This window comes from Rhineura floridana, chromosome 7 (assembly GCF_030035675.1).
Source record: "Rhineura floridana isolate rRhiFlo1 chromosome 7, rRhiFlo1.hap2, whole genome shotgun sequence".
Classification (NCBI taxonomy): Eukaryota; Metazoa; Chordata; class Lepidosauria; order Squamata; family Rhineuridae; genus Rhineura; species Rhineura floridana.
This window is the reverse complement of record NC_084486.1, coordinates 153,803,266-153,828,111: the sequence shown is the minus strand read 5'-3', so window position 1 is coordinate 153,828,111 and position 24,846 is coordinate 153,803,266. Positions and strand designations below refer to the sequence as shown.

At 46.8% G+C, this 24,846-nt stretch overlaps 1 protein-coding gene and 1 long non-coding RNA gene across 2 annotated transcripts in view; one reads left to right on the top strand and one right to left on the bottom strand.

Annotated features, from left to right (window-relative positions):
• Positions 1-24,846, bottom strand: part of LOC133389626 (zonadhesin-like) — an 83,562-nt gene that overhangs the window by 37,278 nt on the left and 21,438 nt on the right. The window contains exons 18-31 of the mRNA XM_061637632.1: positions 13,975-14,076; positions 13,396-13,637; positions 13,006-13,289; positions 12,647-12,918; positions 10,629-11,230; positions 9,486-10,059; positions 8,673-8,872; positions 8,186-8,566; positions 6,614-6,900; positions 5,045-5,313; positions 4,091-4,213; positions 3,774-3,860; positions 3,484-3,606; positions 460-710 (exon numbers count right to left, since the gene is read on the bottom strand). Coding sequence (XP_061493616.1) covers positions 460-710; positions 3,484-3,606; positions 3,774-3,860; positions 4,091-4,213; positions 5,045-5,313; positions 6,614-6,900; positions 8,186-8,566; positions 8,673-8,872; positions 9,486-10,059; positions 10,629-11,230; positions 12,647-12,918; positions 13,006-13,289; positions 13,396-13,637; positions 13,975-14,076 — 3,797 coding nt within the window. The remainder of the gene's footprint in view (positions 1-459; positions 711-3,483; positions 3,607-3,773; positions 3,861-4,090; positions 4,214-5,044; positions 5,314-6,613; positions 6,901-8,185; positions 8,567-8,672; positions 8,873-9,485; positions 10,060-10,628; positions 11,231-12,646; positions 12,919-13,005; positions 13,290-13,395; positions 13,638-13,974; positions 14,077-24,846) is intronic.
• Positions 6,775-14,861, top strand: LOC133389628 (uncharacterized). The gene is made up of 3 exons (XR_009764142.1): positions 6,775-6,970; positions 7,284-7,365; positions 8,211-14,861. It is a non-coding gene; the product is annotated as an uncharacterized LOC133389628 (long non-coding RNA).

The window sequence follows — 24,846 nt, the reverse complement described above, 5'->3', positions numbered from 1 at the left end:
ACATGCCACCCATTCTGACCATGATGGCTATTCAGTAGCTCTTCCACATCTTGTAGTTTTACCAGGTGTTGCCCACACGGTTTCAGCCTTAAGGGCTAGAAACTTGTGTTTTAAAAGAAAAATGAAAGTCGAGATTCTTAGGCAGCTAAACTCTGCAGCTAATGTCAGGTTCAGCAGCTGCTCTGCATTCCTGCAGAATCACAGGAGCTCTGCTACTTTCAAGGCCACTGCCAGCCTGCCCTCCTCTTTCCCTCTCTTGTGCACTTGACTACAAGCCTTCCTGGCAGGGAATCATAGAATCATAGAATAGAAGAGTTGGAAGGGGCCCATAAGGCCATCAAGTCCAACCCTCTGCTCAATGCAGGAATCCAAATCAAAGCCTCTCTCTGAGGCCTTCCATGTGGCACCCAGAACTGTTAGAATTGTGCAAATATTAGCATGAAAGGGGGATTGCCTTACATTCACTTTCCTGTTCTTCAGTAGAGAAATCCGGGTGCCATACACCTCCACGTGAACAGAGTTGACATACGACACAGCCTTGTTGGAGCCTCGGTGCTCATTGGTGGTGGAGACATCAAAGGCTTCTGGCAGGCTGCTGGGGTTGGTGCAGACTTTGGTCAACGTGTAAGTGCAGTTGCCCATGAAATGGTGGACTCTGCCGTCAAATGTGGTGTAATGGGGGTCCCCTGAAGCACTACAGGAGCCACGGCCTTGAAAGAAAGGAATGAGAAATTAGCCACTGATGATCTGGTGGTCAGTACAGAAGTCTGGTTTGAGTTGCCTCCAGGTTCCAAAAGAATGGCATGAGCTTGACGCTCACAAAATCCACAAGTCAGAAGCAAGGAATCTAAGAAGTGTTTCAGAGTGTTATCAAGGCCTCACTGGCCTCCACCAGAAGTTGGGCATCTATTGTCGCTGGTCCCATACTATGGAACACTCTTCTGGCAGAGATTTGGCAGGCACCCTCAAGTGTGACTTTCAGGTGCCTCTTGGAAACTCTTTTTATGCTGACTGGCCTATGCAGCTGTATCGTTAGCAAGCCACTTTAATAATTATTATTATTATGAATTGTTTTTAATAGTGTTCTACATTTTACTGTTGTACACCGCACTGATATTTTATGATACAGTGGTATAGAAATGTTTTTTATAAAAAAAGAGCCCTCCCTGTGGCTGGATCCAACCAACTCTGTTTCCATGAATCCCACAAAAGGACTATGAAGATCACAGCTCCCCCCCCCCAACATCTACTGCCTCAGTGGACTCAGAGGATGAAGAAACAGAGCAGGAAAGGTGGATATTTCATTCACCCTGCAGTGGAGTTCTGATCATTGGAGATCCATTTCTGTTTCTTAAGGTTTTGATTCTTTGACTATGGATACTCTCCATGCTTGCTTAAAATAAAATGAAAGTAAAAATTCTGTAGCAAACTGAAGCAAAATTCTGCACTTAGTAAAACTTAATTTCTGCAGTAAGGAAAGTCTAATTATGTGTTGGATTCACACAGGATGTAAGTCCGGCATATATGCCCAAGAGATTTTGCCCAACAGCCTCACTGCCTCACTTGGAGTCGGCACTTCTGCACTCTCTCTGAAGGTCAGCTGGCTTACATGAAGGGATGAGCACATCTGTGGATTTTGGCTTCTGTCTGCGTCTCATTCTTCCACTCTTATATTCACTTCACATTTCACCATCAATTTGTGATTTTTTAAAACAAGTTCTCAGCAAGTTTATTGTGTGAATTTGTCCTAATATACACATTTTTGTATGCAATATTGTCTGATATACTCATTGTTGTAGGCACTTCCCCACTATAATGCATTTCTGCATTCTGCTTTCTCTAATATATGCATTGTAATGCACACTTTGCCGTAGGATAGGAATAACTACTTAGGAGAACTGCGTTGCAAAATTCAGAGAAGTGCAAATTTCAAAACATGTCTGTGGGTCAGTTTGTGTCTTGGTTTGGAAAGTGCAAATTTGGCAAATCCGCCTTTAAATGCCAACTCTATCAAATCTCTCCCCCATCTCAATTTACACCACAGAATGACATGATGCATGCAGGATTACATACTGCCTCTCAAAAAAGAAGATCCACAGTTGGCTCCAGAATTGTACTCAAAGACTGCTTATCAAGGTTTCCTTCTCAAACTGGGCGGAAGTAACCAGTGGGGTACCACAGGGCTCGGTCCTGGGTCCAGTGCTCTTCAACATTTTTATTAACAACTTGGATGAGGAGGTACAACGCATGCTTATCAAATTTGCAGATGATACAAAATGGGGGACATAGCTAATACCGTGGAAGACAGAAACAAAATTCAAAGGGACCTTGATAAGCTGGAGCATTGGACTGAAAACAACAGAATGAAATTCAACAGGCACAAATGCAAAGTTCTACATTTAGGAAAAAGAAACCAAATGCACAGTTTTAAGATGGGGGATACTCGGCTCAGCCGTACAACATGTGAGAAGGATCTTGGAATTGTCATTGAACACAAGCTGAATATGAGCCAACAGTGTGATGTGGCTGCAAAAAAGGCAAATGCTATATTAGGCTGCATTAACAGAAGAATAGTTTCCAAATTGCGTGAAGTACTAGTTCCCCTCTGTTCAGCACTAGTTAGGCCTCATATTGAATACTGCATCCAGTTCTGGTCTCCGCACTTGAAGAAGGATGCAGACCTACTGGAACAGGTTCAGAGGAGGGCAACAAAGATGATCAGGGGACTGGAAACAAAGCCCTATGAGGAGAGACTGAAAGAACTGGGCATGCTTAGCCTGGAGAAGAGAAGACTGAGGGGAGATATGATAGCACTCTTCAAGTACATGAAAGGTTGCCACACAGAGAAGGATCGGGACCTCTTCTCGATCATCCCAGAGTGCAGGACATGGAATAATGGGCTCAAGTTGCAGGAAGCCAGATTTCGACTGGACATCAGGAAAATCTTCCTAACTGTTAAGAGCCATACGACAATGGAACCAATGACCTAGAGAGGTAGTGGGCTCTCCGACACTGGAGGCCTTCAAGAGGCAGCTGGGCAGCCATCTGTCGGGAATGCTTTGATTTGGATCCCTGCATTCAGCAGGGGGTTGGACTGGATGGCCTTGTAGGCCCCTTCCAACTCTCCTATGCTATGATCCTATGATTCTAAGACCCCTTTCTCCATGAGTTAAATGAAACCTCCATGTTTGGAGGCAGTATACCTCTGAATATCTCTTGCTTGGGGACAAGGAAAGAGGCAGGATGTTGCCCTTTCATACTTTGCTTGCTGGCTTCCTAGCCACATCTGGCTGGGCACAGCTGGAAGCAGGGGTAGTGCACTTTGTGTCCCTTTGGAACAATCTGGCAGGGCTCTGCTCCTGTGGCTCCTGCAAGCCGCCTCTCTGCATGACTGGCACGGCTCATTTTCCATGCTTTTCCTTCTCCCTGTCAAGTGGGGGGGAGCCAGGAACAGTCTGGATGCACCCAACTGAAATAACTCACCTGAGGGCAGAGGGTGGTTTCCAGGTGTTGTCTCGGGCCTGGACGTTGCCTCTGACTTTGTAGGCAATGAAGTGGTTGAAGCTGGAGGAACTGGAGAAGGAGGGAGCGTGGGCTCGGCTGGGCCTGGGAAGAAGAGCCACAAACATCAGGGAAGTCAAGCCATGTCATCGGGCCCCTCCCCACATCCCTCTTTGCATCAGGAACTCAGGTGCAGTTTCAGTTTCAGAGGAGTGAAGAGAGCTAAGCCTGGAGTCAGCACCACGTCTTGTGGCAGGCAGTTCCATGCTTACCGGCAGTCGTTTCTGCGGTGGCAGCAGTTGTTTCCGGGAGAGGAGTTGACTTTGTCTCAGGAGGGGGTTCTTCACTGGTGACCTGACCTAAAAGAGACAGAGAGAGATCATATATGGAGGTCAGAGACAAAGGGCAGCTTCCCCCTAGAATCCTCTTGCTGCATGCATTTGACAGAGAGCGGTGTGCCCCCTCCCAGCCTCCCAGCCTCCCTCTCCGCACAAGGGCCGGGAGAAGATACAGTCTCCCTAAAATAAAGTCTGCTGCCCCCAGCCCTCTTCCCACCTCTACCCTTGGGGACTCTTGTGTTGTGGCTCACCTGTGGGCAGAGGCTGGGTTCCCGGTGTTGTCAGTGGTCTAGAGGTTGCCTCTGAGTCTGAAGGCAATGAACTGGTTGAAGCTGGAGGAACTGGAGAAGGAGGGAGTGTGGGCTTGGTTGGGTCTGGGGAAGAAGGACCACAACAGGGTGCAGTCTTTGAGTAAATTCTTCTACAAGTCTCTTTAAATCCATACAGAAACCTGTTGCTTTTACTTGCTTCTGCGGAGTGTGGAACTGGAGGCAACTCTCAGAACAAAGAAATAATTTACACACTGGTAGAAGAAGAAATGGACTTGCCCAAGATGTCTTGCCAGTTCTTACACCTCCACGCGAAACTACGGCTCAAGGACCCTACTGTCAGATTGTGTACAGCTATGGAGGTTTTCTTTAGAGACCACACAGAAGAACAACGTCTGGCCCCTTGCACTACGGGAGAACGTGGCTCACGTGAAGGAGAACGTGTCTGACAGAATAGTTCACAGATATCATTGCCAGCCTAGCTTTTGCGTTGTCGTTACAAACTGATTCAACACTTTTGCAGAAGTGCACAACAACTGCCTATATTCCGGTATCTTATTAGAGCTGCAAACTGAAAAGATTTGTTCAATTACACACGACCTTAAACTTTTGATGTTTGAGAACAAAAATGCTTGGAAAAAACAGGAAGATGGACATTAAGGTGGTCAGATCCCAACACAGAAAAGGAAGCGGGAGAAACCCTGATGCTTCGGAATCTCACACTTCGTAATCTGAACGCAGAACCGTGATCCTGAGTCTGGTTTCCTCATTTCGACACTCTGAGCTTACCAACAACAACCCTGCATGGGAGAACTTTCTAGCAGAAAGTCTTCTGTGCATCTTGCTAAGGTCTGATTCCCTTTGCATGTTGGCAACTTCATGTTGGTCAGAACAGAAGAGAAGACCCCTCCCGCCTCCCACTCAAGGTCCACTCACCACAGGCAGTATCCTTCGTCCAGTCCCCAAGGTCTACGCCAGCCATTGTGCATGCTGCGGCATACGCTTCCAGACTTTTGCAGAACTGCCCTGTGTCTCCGCCGGTGGCGCACTGGTCGTACACGCAGCTTTCGAAGTAGAGCTGAGGTGGGATGCTCCTGTGGCAAGCTTCACATGGGCCCCCGGTGGCCAGAACCACTTTGCAGAGGTCTTCGAAACCAGCCTCCAGCGCAGGGTCACAGGGCGGCGGAACGGTTGAGGGTTCACACCTGCAGACCGGAAAGAGGGTACCAATAAAGGGCCATCTGAACAGCACTGGGAACCCTTCCATGGCAATTCTGTGCCTCACAGCCCTTGCCGTGGTAAAATAAAGAAGCAAATGATGGACTGGCTAGTGGCCAGGAGGAGTTTGTTTTGGTCTCACAGGTGTGTTTCTGGAGTCACTTTCTTCTGTAGCGCATTCTTTGCTTTCTTGACAGTGCAGAGAACCTTCTCCACTCGTGCTCTCTGCTGGGGTGGCGCCTGCAGTGGAATGGGGGGCACTTGTGGAGCTGGCAGGGTGGGGTGGGGTTAGTTGTGTCAGATGAATGAGTCTGCCTTAGGATGGAGGGAGGAGGGTGACTTGATGAACTCCTAGCAATTTCCCACTGGATATTCAGCAGAAGATAGTCAGATTCATGTGCAGAAAGTGGAAAGCAAGACTGTGTTTGAGGTCTGACCCAATAGAGCCCTTCTTATAGATTGGTGTATAGATTGGTATAAGGGGCTTTCACATGCAGAGAATTCCCCTTGAGATCACAACCATGCAAAGTACTGGAACAGGTTCAGAGGGGGGCAACAAGGATGATCTGGAAACAAAGCCCTTTGAGGAGAGACTGAAAGGACTGGGCATGTTCAGCCTTGAGAAAGGACTGAGGGGAGGTATGATAGTACTCTCCAAGTGCTTGAAAGGTTGTCACACAGAGGATCATCTCAGAGTGCAGGACACGGAATAATTGTTTTACATTGTTTTTGAAATATGTGTTTTAAATTGTATATTTGTTTTAATGTTTTTGATTGCTGTAAACCGCCCAGAGAGCTTTGGCTATGGGGTGGTATACAAGTGCAATAAATAAATAAATAAATAAATAAATAAATAAATAAATAAATAATGGGCTCAAGTGGCAGGAAGCCAGATTTCGACTGAACCTCAGGAGAAACTTCCCAACTGTTAGAGCGGTACGAGAATGGAACCCATGACCCAGGGAGGAGGTGGGCTCTCCAACAATGGAGGCCTTCAAGAGGTGGCTGGACAGCCAAGATGCTTTGCACATTGTTTAAGAAAACACAAATTGGTAAGAATTGCCCTTAAATGCTGGCTGAATCAAATTTCTCTCCCTTTCTACTGCAAGGGAAATCAAAGGACTGGACACTGGGAGAGATCCCCCCCCCACCTAAAAAACAAGAACCTGCCCTAAGATAACAAAGCAGCAACCCCCACCCCAGTTTGGGCTTGAGAGAAGCATCGAGGGTGGCAGGTGGTGCTTCGCAACCGGACTCTGCAAAGGCCTGCTTCGCTTCAGCACTCACGTCCAGAGGTCGTCCGTGACGGCCCAGCTGTTGCCAAATTCATTGGGGTCATGTTCCAGGATTTTGTCTGGCCGTTGGAAGTCATCCAGCTGGCTGCCAGAGTAGGTGCCACACAGCCCACAGAGATGCCCTTTGTATCTCTCGTCCACCTGGACAAACAGTTCCTGGTCACCGTCGAACTTGGCCAGAAAGCCAAAAGGGCTGGCAACGACCACATAGGGAGGTCTCTCTTCCACTCTGATCCCCAAGCGCAGATCCATGGGAAGATCAACTCTGGCTCCGTTCACCTTAGGAGAGGAGAAGAGCAATCATCATTCCACCTAATTACAACAACCAGAGCTGAGCCCAGCTTAAACCGTGAGTTCTAGAGTAGTCCAACCATCCCTGTGTCTTACCACCCTTTTTCTAAGCAGTGGTCAGCTAGATGCCCCTGGTAAGCTCACAAGCAGAGCTTGCAGATCATGCCATCCCCTGATCATGCCCAGCATCTGGAAATCAAAGCTACACTGCCGCTTGATGTGGAGGCTCTGTTTATAGTAACTGCATCCAATAGCCGTAGACAGATATTTTGGAATAGTCTGTGCTAGTGACCAAAAATTGCTAAGACATGAACTACCTTCCTGTCAACTGGTTAGCTGCCCCACAATATTTCACGTTTGTTCAATTCCAGCTGTTCCTCAGTTTAGGACATGTGAAACCTCAAACTTCGTCATCATCACTGCCTCCCAGAGCTCTCTGTTGGGCATGGAGAGGTAAGACCCAATTTCCTTTTTCCTCCGCAACCTTGGTGAGCACTTAAGGGCCATCTCCTTCTTTTTTTGACATATCTGCACCCATTTCGTGATGAGGGTTATGATGGTCTGACGTGTGGATGGCACACACTCGTAGAGTGCCCCCAGATTATCACTATCCTGAGGGAGAGATTCATGACCGTACAGGATATTTAAGGATTGTGATATTAAACTGGATTCAAGGACTCTGTCGCCCTTAGCACAACGAAACCACTTAAACAACACCACCACCACCAGACTTTTTGAGGTTTGGAGAGTGATGGTGGAAATGCGTTGAAAAGTGTGGGATAAATAAATGATTGATGTGAAAACGTGTAAACCCCCTACAAGGAAATCAGGATGAACGAAGGGTGAGTGTTCCTTGGCCTATAACTGGCCCCCAAACACATGCGAACGAATGCTCGCTAAAGAGTGGACATACTTCATGCACATATATACGTGTCTGTATGTTTCTGTGTGTCTGCATAATGCATAATGCCTGTTATGTATTTTAATAGTATTTTATGCATTTTAATTTACTGGAATGTTTTGTGTTTTTATTGTGTATTTTATTATGTATGTGTGCGATTTTATTGTAGCCGCCCTGAGTGCCCTATTGTAGGGTAGAAGGGTGGGATAGAAATATTTCAAATAAATAAATAATAAATAAATACTTTGTAGAAGCAAATCAGGATGAATGCTGCTGAATAAACACATCCTCCAGAGGACAGCGTAGCTGGAAATCCCCAGAGAGGCACCCCAATGCCGTGTGGCTCTTGCTTAGGTGCCCGATAATACTCACATAGACCTCTTTGTTTTTCCTCAAGGCCACGTGCAGGTTTTGGAAGGACACAGCCACTGAGTTGAGAGCTGTCCAGGCCTCGCTCCCGCGATGTTCGTTCCTCGTCGTCACAGAGAACTGCTCGGAGGCGTTTGTGCAGGTCTCCACTGCTGTGTAGTTGCACGCCCCCTGGAAATGGTACAGCCTCCCATCAAAGGTGGTGTAGTGTGGGTCCCCATAAATGTGGCAGGTGGCCGTGTCTGGAACGTGGCAGCCGAGGATCCCATTCTGCACCTTGCAGATCTGGCCCCTTTGGCACGTCTCCGCGTTGCAAACTAAGCTGCCATTTCCCGCGCAGTGACATCGGCCGAGGCAGTCCGACTGCCAGAAGGTTTCCCCTTTCTGTTGGAGATGGGCAGAGAAGAACAGTTAGAAAGGGCTGCGGTGGCTGCCAGCTGCAGCAGACTCTGCAGCGGCCAAAAGGCTTGGACACTCCCTGGCAACCAACCTCATAGTAGTCATCTCCCGCGAGGCAGCCGCAGTCCTCCACCGACACGCACTGTCCGCCGCTCAGGACAAACCCTTCCTTGCACTCGCAGCCCTCCACGCAATGCTCGCTGCAGTGCTCTGGGGCCAGCGGCTTGGAACAAGTGGCTGGGCAGGGGCTGGTGCATAGCTTGTAGTGGCTATTGGGAGGGCAAGGGAGCGCTGCGAAGGAAAGTGGGACACGTCAGGGCATCCGGCCCACCCCACTCTACTCTGAGTGCCAGCGGCTCTCCGAGACTCAAGGCAAAGGAGGGCCTTCCCCAGTTTGGCTAGCTGTGAACTGGGCAATGCCAGGACCGACCTGGCCCTTAACACATGCAAAGCCATGGGCTGTATCCCTGCACTGTGGGACCTCGATGTAGATCAGCCTTTTCTGCAGCTGGCTGTGGGTGATGCCAAACACCAGGTTGGGGAAGGCTGGACTAGACTGTCACATCCTCCACTGGCCAGGCTTGCTGGGGCTGATGGGAGTTGTATGTCAGCAACACTGCAGGGCCAATCATTCCCCACCACTGCCCTCAAGGGTCGCAGGCTGCTCTCAGTTTATCTTGGGGGAAAGGTGGGATATGAGACCCTTAAATAAGTATATACATAAAATTAAGCTGAGTTGTCAACCGGGTCTTACTTGCATACGCTAGAGGAGCAAAGTTCCTGTCCCTAAACTAGCAGGAAGATGTCAGTTGACCCTGCTCTTTATGGGCCTCAGCCATTGGAAGCAATGTGGAGGGTATCTTTCCAGAACCATCCTTGAGTATAACTTCTGGCGCCTACTCACGGCAGAAAGTGGCATTCCTCCAGCCAGGCAGGTCCACACCAGCTCTTTGGCAGGCATCAGCGTAGGTCTCCAGAGCATTGCACAAGAGCTCCTGGTTTCCATTCAGGGCACACAGGTCAAAGACGCAGCTCTCGAAGAAGCTCAGAGGGTTGATAACCGACAGGCAGACTGCAAAGGGCCCCTGGCTGCTGGTTAATAGCCCACAGAAGGCATCTGTCCCATAGAGATCCATCTGCTCTGGGGTGCAGGGCTGGGGTGGTAGTACTACACCACAACCAGGGAGGTCATACTCTGCACCTTGCACTTGCCAGCTTGTTCCTAGCTCATTGGAATCCTTGGCCTGATGTCCATTGGGCATCATGTAGTCATCCTGCCAGCGGTTGTTGAAGTTCCCACACATGCCGCAGGTCCTGTTGAAGTAGGCACTGGGCACCCTGATTTCCACTGAGTGGTCGGTGTCGTAGGAGACACTCAGCCGGAAATTCGTCTCCAGGGTCACGTACCGTCCGTTCCTCCCCACGCTCACGGAGCCGTTAAGCCTCTGCACCGGAAGAGTCGTCCAAATTTTATTGACCTGCAGAAAGGAACAGAGAGTCCAGCAGAGGGTTGGAATTCTTGAAGATCAAAAGGGTGATATCCTCAAGGAGAGCACACACACCCTCATGCCAAATTTCAGCCCATAAAACTATCTATGAACACAGGAAATACACCTCGTGGATCAGATGGGGAAAGTAAAGTTATGCGCATTGGAGCAAAACATCTTAATTTCACATATACGCTCCCAGGGTCTGAACCTGTGGGGACTGACCTTGGGGACATAGGTCCCACAAGAGGCACTCATGGCCACCAACTCGGATGGCTTAAAAAGATTAGACAAACTCTTGGAGGATATGGCTACCAGTGGCTACAAGCAAGGCTGTTGTAAAGGAACGCAGTGATTCGTCCACTCAGAAAAGGCACCTTGAGTAGCACCATTAGGAAGGGTGAAGGGGTGTGTGAGGGGGGAGCAGCCTGCTTGTATTCCAGGTGCGTCATGCTTGACAAAGTGTAGCTTTCCCAACTAGATGTAGTTCTCCGTGAAAGGAGAACACATGCCCCATTTTCTTACAAGCATTTCCTGGCAGAGGCACGATGGACACTTACCAGGACTTGGCTCGGGTGGTTTTTGAGGATTTCAATCTTCTGCCCGAAAACCTGCACCAGGACCCTCTGGACGTAAGACACGGAGGGGTTCCCCCAACGGTGCTCATTCTTGGCCTCGATGCGGAAGGACGGCAGTCCTGTGGCATTGGCACACACCTTGGCCAGGGTGTAGGTGCAGTTCCCCATGAAGTGGTGTGTCTGTTTGTCAAAGGTGTTGTAATGGGGGTCGTTGTGGACGCGGCAGACCCCGTATGTATAAGCGTAGCAGCCGGGGACACCCTGCTGGACCCCGCAGTAGTGATCCTCTGGGCAGGAAGCGCCGGAGCAGATCAGTTGGCTGCCTCGGCTGGGGCACGTGCATTTGGAGGAGCAGGTGTCATCGGTCCAGAACTCGGAGCCCACGGGGTAGTGCTTGCCCTGGTGCCAGCATCCGCACTGCTGGCTGGGCACGCAGGCGCCGTTGTAGAGGAGGAAGCCACTGTCACAGGCACAGGCCTCGGTACACGGCAGGCTACAGGTGGCAGGAGCCACTGGGTCCGCGCAGGAAGCTGGGCAGGCACTGACGCAAGGCTCGTAGTGGCTGTTGGGCGGGCAGGAAATGGCTGCAGAAAGGGAGCAGATCTTCGTAAGGCCTCAATCCCAAATATCCAGCCTTTCTCACAAGAACAGTCCCCATGAGACATACGTTACGTTATCGGGCAAAACGTCAGAAATAACCCTTATTGCTACAGAATCCAGTATCCTAAAACTGTTTAGATTTATAGGAATGTATGATATTATGCTGGCTCAGACTATTGTCTATCCAGCCCAGCATTACATGCTCTGACTGGCAGCAGCTCTCTGGAGTTCTAAATAGGGCGTCTTGCATGAAAAGTATGCTCTCCAGCCTTGGTCTACGGACCCTCTGCTGCAATGGCAGGTTGGGTGAGAGACAGTCAGCTGTCACAATGGTCATCATGACAGGCCAACATAGTTTGAACTTGTCCTGATTACACCAACGCCGTTGTGGTTCGCCGGTCACAGAAGTGACCCCCACCCCTCCAAAGCCTTTTCTGGGACTCTTGGCAAATGTTCACATGTAGCCATACAATCATGTGGGGTACAACCATTTTGAACATTTTTTAAACCGTATCCCAAGAACTCCCACACAAAATTCTGTGCAGGTGGATCAGGGCCGGTCCTGTACCAGTGGCATCCAGAGGATAGATAGTCAGTCAAATTGGACTTGGACTATAACATCACTGAGGGCAAATGAAGCAATGATGCTCATTGAAAAAGGTGGTAGTGGGGGGCAGAGGAATGAACATCCCCATCTCCAAGGCAATCGGGTTAGGGGTGGAAAATCCTGTCAGTTTCGGGTTTTCCACTTTCTTATTTTTCAAATCTTATATATATCCTCATGGAAATTCTCCAGGAGTTTAGTGTGAATGTCTCCTGATAAACACATTTCTGAAGGCCGTTTTGACTAATGTACACATCTTTGCTCACAGATTAATTGTTAGGCATGCTTTCCCCTGACAGGCATTTTTGTAACCATCCGTTGGTTGGCGAGGCACGTTGCAAAATTTGAATCAGGGCGAATTTAGAGGGATGTTTGCTTCTCCTATTGCTTCAGAAAGTGCGGACTTGATAAATTCAGCTGCAAATGGGAACTGAACCAAATTTCTCGCCCCTCCCTACGTTGGGCTGAGAGCAACGCAGTGCAAGCGGCTGGCCTTAGGAAAGGGGACATCCCCCCTCCCTTCTTTATATGCCCGTTTAGATGCACATTTGATGTACGGAGGGGGATTTCTGTTGCTGAGGGAATCACACGATGCTGGCGGGATAGACTGCATCAACCCAAAGGGGATCCCCCAGCCTTGAACACTGTCCCTGGAAAAGGCAGTGACACGGGAGCACTTTTCTCACTCTTGTGAAAAGCAAACCATGACCCCCGTGTAGTTCATCCCTCACCAAAACCTTCCTCAGCTGATCTTTTGCACCCGAGGCTGCGGAGCAGTCTATTCCACAGAACTTACGGCAGAAGGTGGCATTCCTCCAGGGCTGCACAGCAACCCCCAGGGACCGACAGGCATCTGCATAGGATTGCAGGCTCTTGCAAAGGGATCCCGGATCCAGGTGCAGGGCGCATTGATCATAAAGGCAGCCGGTGAAGTGCCCTGTTGGGTCTAAGGCGCTGTGGCAATGTCTAAACGGCCCAGTCACATCCGTGATGAGTCCACAGAAGCTGCTGCTCTGGGCAGCTTCCTTCTCAGCCTCCGTGCAGACAGGATCGGGCCCTGAGGAACACCTGGGAGACAAAAGCACCACCTGCATTAGGTACCTGACGTTCCACCTTTGGAAAAACATTCAGACTTCTGCCATGTGGGCCACGAACCTGGTGTGGTTGGAGACCTGCCAGCTGTTCCCCAGACTTGTGGAGTCTGTCTCAGGTTCCCCACGCGGGTTCAGGAAATCGTCAGTGGGGTCCCCGTTGTAGTTTCCGCACATGCCGCAAACCCGGCCCCTGTAAGGACTTGGGAGCGAGACTTCCACTTGATGGTCTCCGTCAAACTTGACTCTCACCCCAAAGTCCGTGGAGACCACCGTGTAGAAGCCACTGGGCAAAATCTGCACTCCAGCCGTCGGTGTGGAGGGGACGATGGCTTGCTTCCCATTGACCTGGAGGCAGAGTCAGACACAGCCATCAGAGACTGGCATTGGAGGGATGTTATTTATACGCACACATCCCCTCTTCAGTAGAACAAACGCATGCGCCACCACGCACCTTTGCTCCTCCTCCTTTCTCCAGCGTCACCCGGATGCCAAGGACATCAACATCCACGCTCTGAACGTAGGACACCTGCGTGTTGCCCCATCTGTGTTCGTTCGCTGCTTCCACGTTGAAATAGGGCAGGGAACTCTTTGGGTCGCAGAGCTGGGAGAGGGTGTAGGTGCAGTTGCCCATGAAGTGATGGGTTTGCCTGTCGAAAGTGTAGTAATGAGGGTCTCCTGACACCAGGCAAGACTCTGCGAGGAGGAGAAGGACATCAGAAGCACAGCAGGTTCACGCCGGGGACATTGGGAGCAGGAAGAACCCAAGGTCATTGGGGCTGGGCATCCGTCCATCAGCGGAAATGCACTACTTGGCTCTCCCTTCAGCCCCCAGAGCTCAGGGGAGGCCCCCAATCTAGCCCTAGGCCTCTGCCAAATGGGCCGCCATTCCCTGGGCTTCCAGAGCAATGCCTGCCCAGTGCAGGAGAATGACTGGATACAGGACGAGTACCACCTCCATCAAGTATCGGACACCCATATAATTCAGAAGTGCACTGCAGTGGCAACGAGCTCTCGATTCTAGGAAACTAACCTGTGGTGGGAGGGGCTGGGCTGCTTGCTGTGATGACAGCGGTGGTCATGGGGGCAGCGGTGGTGGGGGAGCTGCTTGTTGTGGGTACTGCTGGTGTGTCTCCTATGGTGAGAAATGGCATTTCTTCTATGGATCTTCATTTTTTCTTGTTCTTTATTACACCAGCACATAATGAAAGCACTCGATTTTCCAACAGAAATGTTGTTGGGCTTCCTTTCTACCTTAACTCTGACGATACTGGTTAATTTCACCATATGTATTACGTCCCATACGTTTGATATCCAATCCTCTAAGTCAGAGTTCTTATTCCCCACCCCACACCCAATTACTATACAGCCACAAGAGTTGTTGTATACTTTAGTCAGCACGAATTTTTCGCATTCTGCAATGTTAAATTGAAAATACCCCCCACAGAATCATAGAATAGTAGAGTCGGAAGGGGCCTATAAGGCCATCAAGTCCAACTCCCTGCTCAATGCAGGAATCCAAATCAACGCATTACCGACAGATGGCTGTCCAGCTGCCTCCTGAATGCCTTCACTGTCGGAGAGCCCACCACCTCCCTGGGTCATTGGTTCCATTGTCGTTTCACTCTAATATTTAGGAAGTTTTTCCTGATGTCCAGTCGAAATCTGGCTTCCTGTAACTTGAGCCCATTATTCTGTGTCCTGCACTCTGGGATAATTGAGAAGAGATCCTGGCCCTCCTCTGTGTGACAACCTTTCATGTACTTGAAGAGTGCTATCATATCTCCCCTCAGTCTTCTCTTCTCCAGGCTAAGCATGCCCAGTTCTTTCAGTCTGTCCTCATAGGGCTTGGTTTCTAGTCCCCTGATCATCCTTGTTGCCCTCCTCTGAACCTGTTCCAGTTTGTCTGCATCCTTCTTGAAGTGAGGAGACGTATGCCATTCTGATCCTTCCCATAAGCTCATTTCAAACCAAAACCTTACAAAACTTGAACTCAGAAACACTTGCTTAACAACCCTCTAAATCTTCATGGTGATGCACAAAACAGTCAGAGAGAATTTAGAGTTCAAAATATAAAAAGAGAGAAAAAAAACCCAAACCCCTTTTGGACTTTTTTCTGTCAGAGTTCTCATAATCGGATGAAATTAATTAAAAAGCAGCCAAGTTCACAGAGTACCTGTAATCCCAAACTGACCTTGCCCCATACTTCTGAAGTTTAAAAGTTTAAAAAAATGCCTGGTTGATTTTTAATTAATTTAAGAAATTTTGCATTGAACTGAATGATAATGTCTGGCATGCTCAGTAAGAACCAACTGCCAGAGTTCTAAAAGCCAGACTCCCAGCTGCTTGACTTGCCTAATCAGGGGGCCACACCCAAGCTGCACATTTAGACAGTCATGGCTTCCCCCAAAGAATCCTGGGAAGTGTAATTTGTGATGGGTGCTGAGAGGAGACTCCTATTCCCCTGACAGAGCTCCAGTGGCCAGACTGGTTTAACAGTCAGCCGCTCTGTTTGAAGCTCTGTGAGGGGGAACAGGGCCTCTCCTAGCAACTCTCAGCACCCTTCACTAACTACACTTCCCAGGATACTTTGGGAGAAGCCATGACTGCCTGAAATGAAATAACAGTCTGGTGTGGATGTGGCCAGTGACAGCTTTGGTTTAAATTTGGGTGGGAGGCTACATGTGCGTGCTGTGGAATAAAAAAAGTGGGGGGAACCCTGAAAAAGAATGATACTAGTCACAATGTTTCCTTTTGGAAAGGAGAGGGGCTTCCCCTCTGCCCAGTGCCCACCCACGGGAGACCTGGGTTCAAATCCCCACACAGCCATGAAGCTCACTGGGTGACCTTGGGCCAGTCACTGCCTCTCAGCCTCAGAGGGAGGCAATGATAAGCCACCTCTGACCATGAAAACCCTATTCATAGCATCGCCATAAGTTGGAATCGACTCAAAGGCAGTCCATTTCGTTTTCAAGCATGATTTCACGGGAGTAAATCCAGTTGAACTCAATAAGTATGCAAATAATCAAAACTGCCCTCCCCTCCTCTTCCACCCATCACCTCCCTTTTGCCCATTTCCTCCCCCTTCCTTTACCTCTCCCCCTCCCCTTCCAATCCCTGCCTCCCCCCTCCCACTCCTTCTGCTCCCCTCTCCCCCTTCTTCCTTCCTTCTTCTCTCCCCTCTCCCTCCTCCCCCCCATGATCAGTTTTACCTATCCTAGCCATGATTGCACAGGAGTACATCCCATTAAACCCAATAAGCATGCAAATGATCAGACCTGTCTTTCCCCTCCTTCCTCTCTCCTCTCCCTTCCTCCTTCCTTCTTCCACTCCTCCCCCCTTCCTCCTTCCTCCTCTCCTGCCCATTCCAGGTTCCCTCTCCATGGTCAGTTTTACCTATCCTAAGCATGATTGCAGGGGAATAAATCCCACTGAACTCAATAAGCATGCAAATGATCAATCCTTTCTCAGCAAACTTGAAATAGGATCCCATTTTTTACCTCCCAGACTAAAAAGCAGGGAAATTCACTAATAGGTAAAAAACCTTGCGATTTAAGAATGTACCTATAGCCAACAGATATTTCTATCAAACTTTAAAAAGCAGGGAAATTGGGCAGCTATAGTGAATGCACCAGGGGAGCAGGAGACCTGATCTCCTTTCTGAGATATTGTACTGCCCTACAAATTTGTCAAAATAAAAAAAACAACTTGGGTTGGTCTTTCACAGTCCCATGCAAGTAAAGTAATGCTCAAGATTCTACAACAAAGGCTCTTGCCATATATGGAGCGAGAAATGCCAGATGTCCAAGCTGGATTTAGAAAGGGAAAGAGGTACCAGAGATCATATCACAAACATACGTTGGATAATGGAATGGAGCAAGGAACTTCAGAAGAAAATCACCCTGTGCTTTATAGATTACAGCAAAGCCTTTGACTGCGTAGATCATGAAAAACTATGGAATGCTTTAAAAGAAATGGAGGTGCCACAGCATCTGATTGTCCTGATGTGCAACCTATACTCTGGACAAGAGGCTACTGTAAGGACAGAATATGGAGAAACTGATTGGTTCCCAATCGGAAAGGGTGTGAGACAGGGGTGTATTTTATCACCCTATTTATTTAATCTATACGTAGAACATATACGGAAAGCAGGATTGGACCAAGAAGAAGGAGGTGTGAAAATTGGAGGGAGAAGTATCAATAATTTAAGATATGCAGACGATACCATACTACTAGCAGAAACCAGTAATGATTTGAAACGAATGCTGATGAAAGTTAAAGAGGGAAGCACAAAAGCAGGACTACAGCTGAACGTCAAAAAGACTAAAGTAATGACAACAGAAGATTTATGCAACTTTACAGTTGACAATGAGGACATTGAACTTGTCAAGGATTATCAATACCTTGGCACAATCATTAACCAAAATGGAGACAATAGTCAAGAAATCAGAAGAAGGCTAGGACTGGGGAGAGCAGCTGTGAGAGAACTAGAAAAGGTCCTCAAATGTAAAGATGTATCACTGAACACTGAAGTCAGGATCATTCAGGCCATGGTATTTCCGATCTCTATGGATGAATGTGAAAGTTGGACAGTGAAAAAAGCTGATAAGAGAAAAATCGACTCGTTTGTAATGTGGTGTTGGAGGAGAGCTTTGCAGATACCATGGACTGTGAAAAAGACAAATAATTGGGTGTTAGAACAAATTAAACCAGAGCTATCACTAGAAGCTAAAATGATGAAACTGAGGTTATCATACTTTGGACACATAATGAGAAGACATGATTCACTAGAAAAGACAATAATGCTGGGAAAAACAGAAGGAAGTAGAAAAAGAGGAAGGCCAAACCAGAGATGGATTGATTCCATCAAGGAAGCCACAGACCTGAACTTACAAGATCTGTGCAGGGTGGTTCATGACAGATGCTCTTGGAGGTCACTGATTTATAGGGTCACCATAAGTCGTAGTCGACTTGGAGGCACATAACAACAATGGCTATCAATGGCTACGAGCAAGGCTGTTGTAAAGGAATGCAGTGGTTCATCCACTCAGAAAACGCACGTTGAGTAGCACCATTAGGAAGGGTGAAGGTGTGTGTAAGGGGGGGAACAACCTGCTTGTATTCCAGATGCATTATGCTTGGCAAAGTGTAGTTTTCCCAACTAGATGTAGTTCTCCAAGAAAGGAGAACACATGCCAAATTTCTCACCAACATTTCCTGCAGACACACGACGACCACTTGGCTCTGGTGGTTTTTGAGAATTTCAATCTTTTTTCTGTCAGTGGTCTCATAATTGGTTGATATTAATTAAAAATCAGCCACGTTCACAGAGTACCTGTCATCCTATTACTGACCTTGCCCCATACTTTGACCTTCTTCTGCTATGTAAAAGTTAAAAAAAAAATTCCTGGCTCATTTTTAATTCATTTAAGAAATTTAGCGTTGGAGTCAATGATATGTCCAGGCATGCACAGTAAGAACCAACTTTGTTTTTAGTTACTGTAAACCGCCCAGAGAGCTTCGGCTATGGGGCGGTATACAGGTATAATAAATAAATAAATAAATAAAATAAACTGTCAGTGTTCTAAAAGCCAGACTCACAGCTGCTGGGCTTCCCTAATCAGTGGGCCACACCCACACCAGATCTTTATTCCACTTTAGACAGTCATGGCTTTCCGCAAAGCATCCTGGGAAGTGTACTTTGTGAAGGGTGCTGAGAGGAGACTGCTATTCCACTGACAGAGTTCCAGTGGCCAGAGGGGTTGAACAGTCAGCCGCTCTGTTTGAAGCTCTGTGAGGGGAACAGGGCCTCTCCTAGCAACTCTCAGAACCCTTCACAAACTACACTTCCCATGATTCTTTGGGAGAAGCCATTACTGTCCAGGAACAGCTTTGGTTTAAATTTGGGTGGGAGGCTACATGTGCCTGCTGTAGAATAAAAAGGGCGGGGAAACCCTGAAAAAGAATGATACTGTTCACAATGTTTTCCTTTTGGAAAGGAAAGGAGAGTCCCCTCTGCCCAGTGCCTGCCCACCCAATCTCCTCCCCTCCTTCCTCCACCTTCCTCCCTACCCCTCCCCTTCCTCCCCTTCTCTCCAACTTTCCCCTCCTCCCCCTCCCCCAGGTCAGTTTCACTTTTCCTAAGCATGATTGTAGAGTAAATGCCACTGAACTCAGTGAGCATGCAAATGATCAAACCTGCCCTCCCCTCCTCCTATCCTCTTCCTTTGCCCCTCCTTCCTCTCCCTTTCCAAATCCCCTCCCCCTCCTGTCCTCTTTCCTTCCTCCTCCAAGGTCAGTTTTACCTATTCTAAGCATGATTGCATGGGGGTAAATCCCACCTAACACAATAAGCATGCAAATGATCAGACCTGCCTTTCCCCTGCACCTGTCTTTCCCCCTTTCTCCTTCCCCTCTCCTCTGCTCTCCCCTCCTTCCTTCCTTCCTTCCTTCCTTCCTTCCTCCTCCGCTGCTCACTTCAGCCCTCCTGCCCTCCCTCTTCTCCTATGGTCAATTTCACCTATCTTAAGCATGATTACATGGGAGTAAATCCCACTGAATTCCATAAGCATGTAAATGTTCAATCCTTTCTCAGCAAATTTACACAGGATCCCATTTCTTACCTCCTGGATTAAAAAGCAAAGAAATTCACTAATAGGCAAAAAACCTTGCGGTTTAAGAACGTACCTATAGCCAACAGATATTTCTATCAAACTAAAACGCAGCTATAGTGAATGCACCAGGGGAGTAGGAGACCTGACCTCCTCTCTGAGATACTGTACTGCCCTACAAATTTGTCAAAATGCAAACACTATTTGGGTTGGTCTTTCACAGTCCAATCCACTTCCTGTGTAGCTTGGAAGAATTTGGTAACATGTGCCTCTGAGCATATGGTGAGTGGTGGCAACACCTGCAATCAGCCCAAATAACAGAAACAAGATATGTGCTGTACTGATCTTGATTTATCAGGGAGGAAGCAACAATATTAAAACAGTTGATAGCGTTCAGATAGTCACTTTAAATATGTTTGATTTATTTTGCAATTTTAGTGAAGTTTCCAATAGTAAATCATTTTTCCTTTGCTTCTGTTTCTGTGAATATGTGAAGTATAGCAACACTTTGCAAAATTTACACTAAAAAAACTCCAAAACCAATTGTGGCATAATGGCACTGACTGTTCTGCAGAATAGACTCCAGTGGAGAAGAGGAGAGACTCAGTTTGCACAAGATAAAACAGTGGGAGGTGAAATATATTCTAGCAAATTTCTAGGTGTGCTCTATATTTTTAATTGACCATGCCCACCTTTCCTTAAATGGAATGGTTTAAGCATAGCAGGCTGAACACATGCATCTTGGGCAGGCCAAGTTTGTTTTTTTAACAGCTAGATTCATTGTTTAAGTAGCAACATATTGTAATCAATCTGATTTTACATCAAACCAGTTTCAGATTCAACTGTTAATGCACCAAATCAATAAAAATAAATTTGACACAGATTTCTAGTATGAATAATGAGAGAAATATAATTTTCCAGGTTAGATTCTCTGTAGAAACAGGAGTAACACAGGAAAGAAGCAAACTAAGAAGAACACAAAAAAATCATACAAAAAATGTAATTCTCCATCTTTGGAGATGCAGTTCTGATTGCAGGTGTTGCCATCGCTCACCATATGTTCAGAGGTACATGCTACCAAATTCTTCCAAGCTACACAGGAAATGGATTCAAAGGACCAACCCAGTGCAATCTCTCAGAGAGGAGGTCTGGTCTCCTGCTCCCCTGGTGCATTCAATATAGCTGTCCAATTTCCCTGCTTTTTAAAGTTTGATAGAAATCTCTGTGGGGTATAAGTACATTCTTAAACTGCAAGGTGTTTTTTTTGTCTATTAGTGAATTTGTAAACCAATGATCTATTCTCTTGTCTGATCCAATGCTACACATGGGGAGCTGGTTTAGACTACATTTCTGAACATGTGCAGATTAGCAGGGGTTTCCCAAAGTATAAAGCCTGGGCTGTCATCCAGGTTCTTCCACCTCTGAAGGGTAGCCAGCAGAGTTTGGCTGGGGCCAGTGCGGGGCCTCTCTGAGCTCCTGGGTCCTTGGCCAGTGCCCTACCTGTCCCAGTGCTGGAGCAGGGGTTGCTTTAACATATCTAAACACAGTCACTAGTTGCAGTACAGAACCTGTTATGGCCTCACTTCCTTTTGCGACATGCATTCCATTTTGCTGCTACCCACCTTCTGAGTTTGCTGTTGACAGAACACGGGGAATGAGTTTCTGCTTACAATGGAGCTCAGCCTTCTCCAATCTGGTGCGCTCCATATGTTTTTGACTATAGCTGCCCTCAGCCACATCCAGCACAGCACCAGGGTGGAAAAGGAGCCTATTAGATTTTGTAAGATTTGTTAAGGTCTTCTCCTTCTCTTTCTTTAAAGATGTTGTGTTCTGTATCAGCAATCGTCTCATGACAGATTTTGAAACTTCCTAGATAGTTAATTCAGTTAATTTAACAACATAAGAAGAGCCTCCTGGATCAGGCCAGTGGCCCATCTAGTCCAGCATCCTGTCCTCACAGCGGCCATCCGGTTTCCAACAGGAAGCCTGCAAAGAGGAGCTGAGCGCAAGAGCACTCTTCCCTCCTGCAGTTTCTAATAACTGGTATTTGGAAGCATACAGCCTCTGGCTGTGGAGGCTGAGCATAGCCATCATGGCTAGTAGCCATTGATAGCCTTATCTTCCTCCATGTATGTCTCTAATCCTCTTTTAAAGCCATCCAAGCAGGTGGCCATCCCTGTCTCTTGTGGGATCAGATTCCATAGTTCAACTATGTGCTGTGTGAAGGACTTTTGTCCAACGTTCAGTTTCATTGGATGTCCACGAATTCTAGTGTTATTCTTTACAGAAGTTGATAATTCGTTTATTTTGTCTAAGAACTCCTTATCTGTTTCTACCTGATACTACTTGAGGCCTCCTCCGTGTTTCATTTCACCAGGGCAGCCTGGTATCAACTACACCTCATACAAAGGCTGCAACCCTACCTTCCTGTTCACCAGCTCCCACTGGTAGCACACGCCCTGGTCACCTCTCGTTTGGATTACTGTAATGCGCTCTACGTGGGGTTACCCTTGAAAACGGTCTGGAAACTACAACTTATACAAAATGCGGTGGCTCGACTACTTATGAACAGTTGCCGCCGGGATCACATCACACCAGTGTTGTTCGATCTACACTGGCTTCCAGTTGTTTTCCGGGCCCAATTCAAGGTGTTGGTATTAACCTTTAAATCCCTATACGGTCTCGGCCCAGTTTATCTTACGGAGCGCCTTCAACACCACCAATTATGCCGCCCGACAAGATCAGCCACACAGGGCCTTCTCTCAATCCCGCCGACAAAAACAGCTAGATTGGCGGGAACTAGAGAGAGGGCTTTCTCAGTGGCGGCCCCCACCCTTTGGAACTCCCTCCCACAAGATCTCTGGCACGCCTCTTCCCTAAATGTATTTCGTAAAGCTTTAAAGACCTGGCTCTTTCAACAGGCCTTTGGGATTTCCGGGGAGGGTTAATTACTGAGATTGAATTGCCTCCTACCCTGTTTTAATGTTATTGTCTCCTGCTGTATTGTTTTTACACTGTTTTTATATTGTACCATTGTATTTTATCATATTGTGTTTTAACTGCTTTGTACGTCGCCTAGAGTGGCCATTGGCCAGATAGGCGACACAGAAATTAAATTTATTATTATTATTATTATTATTATTATTATTATTATTATTATTATTATTATTATTATTATACTCCTTAATAATGTTTGTTTTGTGTCCAGAGATTTTTCTAACTTCCAGACCTCAAATTATTTAAAAACTTAGCTAAGGAGACTTTCAATCTGTCCACTATAGACCCTGATGTCCACTTGAGATGAGGCACCCTCCTTTTCTTGGTCTGATCTCTTCTTTGTTTTTTTCCACTCATTGTATAGTAATGTGTAATTTTCCCAGCTTTAGAATCTGTTTAAATCTGTTATTATACTTAACTTGATATTTCAGTATTCTTTAACAGCTAAAATTACTTATGAATAAATCCAACATATGCTTACTCTAACAGGCAGTAAAATTATCAGTCATTCATTAGTAATAATCAGTTTAAGAATCTTATTTGAAGAGACATACAATACATATCTAATGTGATCAGTTAATGTTACCAGTTCACAAAGAAAGAAGTCATTAGATAAGTCAAATTAAGTATTTCAGAAAGAAAATAAGAAGAGTTCATCATAACAGATTTTGACAAAAGTGTTCATAAGTGAACAATTAAATTAATTTAAAAAGAAAAACTCAAATTCTGACATAATGAGTTGTTTAACAATGCAATTAAAAAAAAATAGTTCTCTATGAGCGTAGTCAGCCCAGCAATCTTTTTTACTATCTTGAACAATCAATCAGTTATCAGATTAGTGATTTTTGTACTTCATCAAAAGTTCATTGGCAATAATCATTAGTTGAAAATCATTAATTTGTCATAAATTCAGTCGTTCTGGCCATTAATTGAAGATCAGCAGATGCTCATTGGTTAGAGGCTCATTAGGTAAGAGGTGAATCAGGGTGTTAGCGCAGTGGGTCAATCATCAGAGGTTCACGGCAGTGGATCTCATTGGTGCGGGTGCCGCGGGTGTTCCTCCTAGTTTGAGAAATGGCATTTATTCTTTAATTCAAGCTTACATCCCATGCTATCTGGTGGATCAGAGCAGGAAGTAAAATGACTAAAACCAGCAACAAAGACATAAACAGCACCTTTAAATACACACAACCCAGCTGAAGATACTTAGCTTTCAAATATATTCAGGCCGAACGTGTAGCAGACCACGAGAAGCCAGTTTACTAAAACCTCTTTATGGGCCCTTCGTGCTCAAGGCTGAGCTGAGACTGAGCATGGGTGCTCTTGCCTGGTCTCAGGCTCACGCTTTACAATCCAGGGTGAACACTGAACAACTGACAAAAGAAGCCATGGATGTTTCTCCCTCCCGCCGCCCCTGACAGTCATGAGCCCGGAATCAAGCAAGGATTGGCACATAGAGTTGGAGCCTGAAAGGGCACCAGACTGGAAACCGGATCAGGCCCAGGGCTCGAGGCTCACTGCTGAAAATAGGGAGACCACTGCACCTGAGAGTATTGGGCAGGAGCCTCCAGAGGAACCTCCCAGACCACCAGGCCAGCAGGGCCAGCGCCCGGACCCACTTGGGCACATACCCCTGATGAACTGGATGCCTCCCACCACCCATCACCAGTCTGGCAGCGCAGGGGGCGCATCAGGAAGGAAGGAGGCTATGGAATGTAGGAGGAGTGATTGTCAGAAGTCCAGAGGGATTATTATTATTATTATTATTATTACCCACCCTTCACCATTAGATACAATGGCAGGTTACAGAAATTTAAATTACAGTATTAAAAACCACTAAAATACATTACATTCAGAGGAATAGGGTGGATCTTGAAAACATATATCTCAAGTGCCAAAGGCCAGGGTAAAGAGGTGCATCTTTAGTATTTGCCAAAAACCGTAGGATGAATAGGGATGGGATCTGTTGGCCAGTCCAGTTCAAAAGCAATCCATCAAACGAACATGCTGGTATCGATTTGAGTTTGTTATTTGTCTGCTAGCCGCTGCAACTACCGATCAGGTTTTTTCCCCCTTCAGAAAAATTATTGATCTTAATATCAATATGTTTAAAGGAAATAGTGATATTTTGATAGGAAATACCCATACATTAAAGGAACTATTGATAAATTGAAGGAAATATCAATAAAAATATTGATATTACTATCAATATATTAGACATGGAATTTGCTTTCAAAAACCCGTTTCCAAAAATAGTCATGGAAAATCACTACATAAAAATCCGATCTGCAACAATA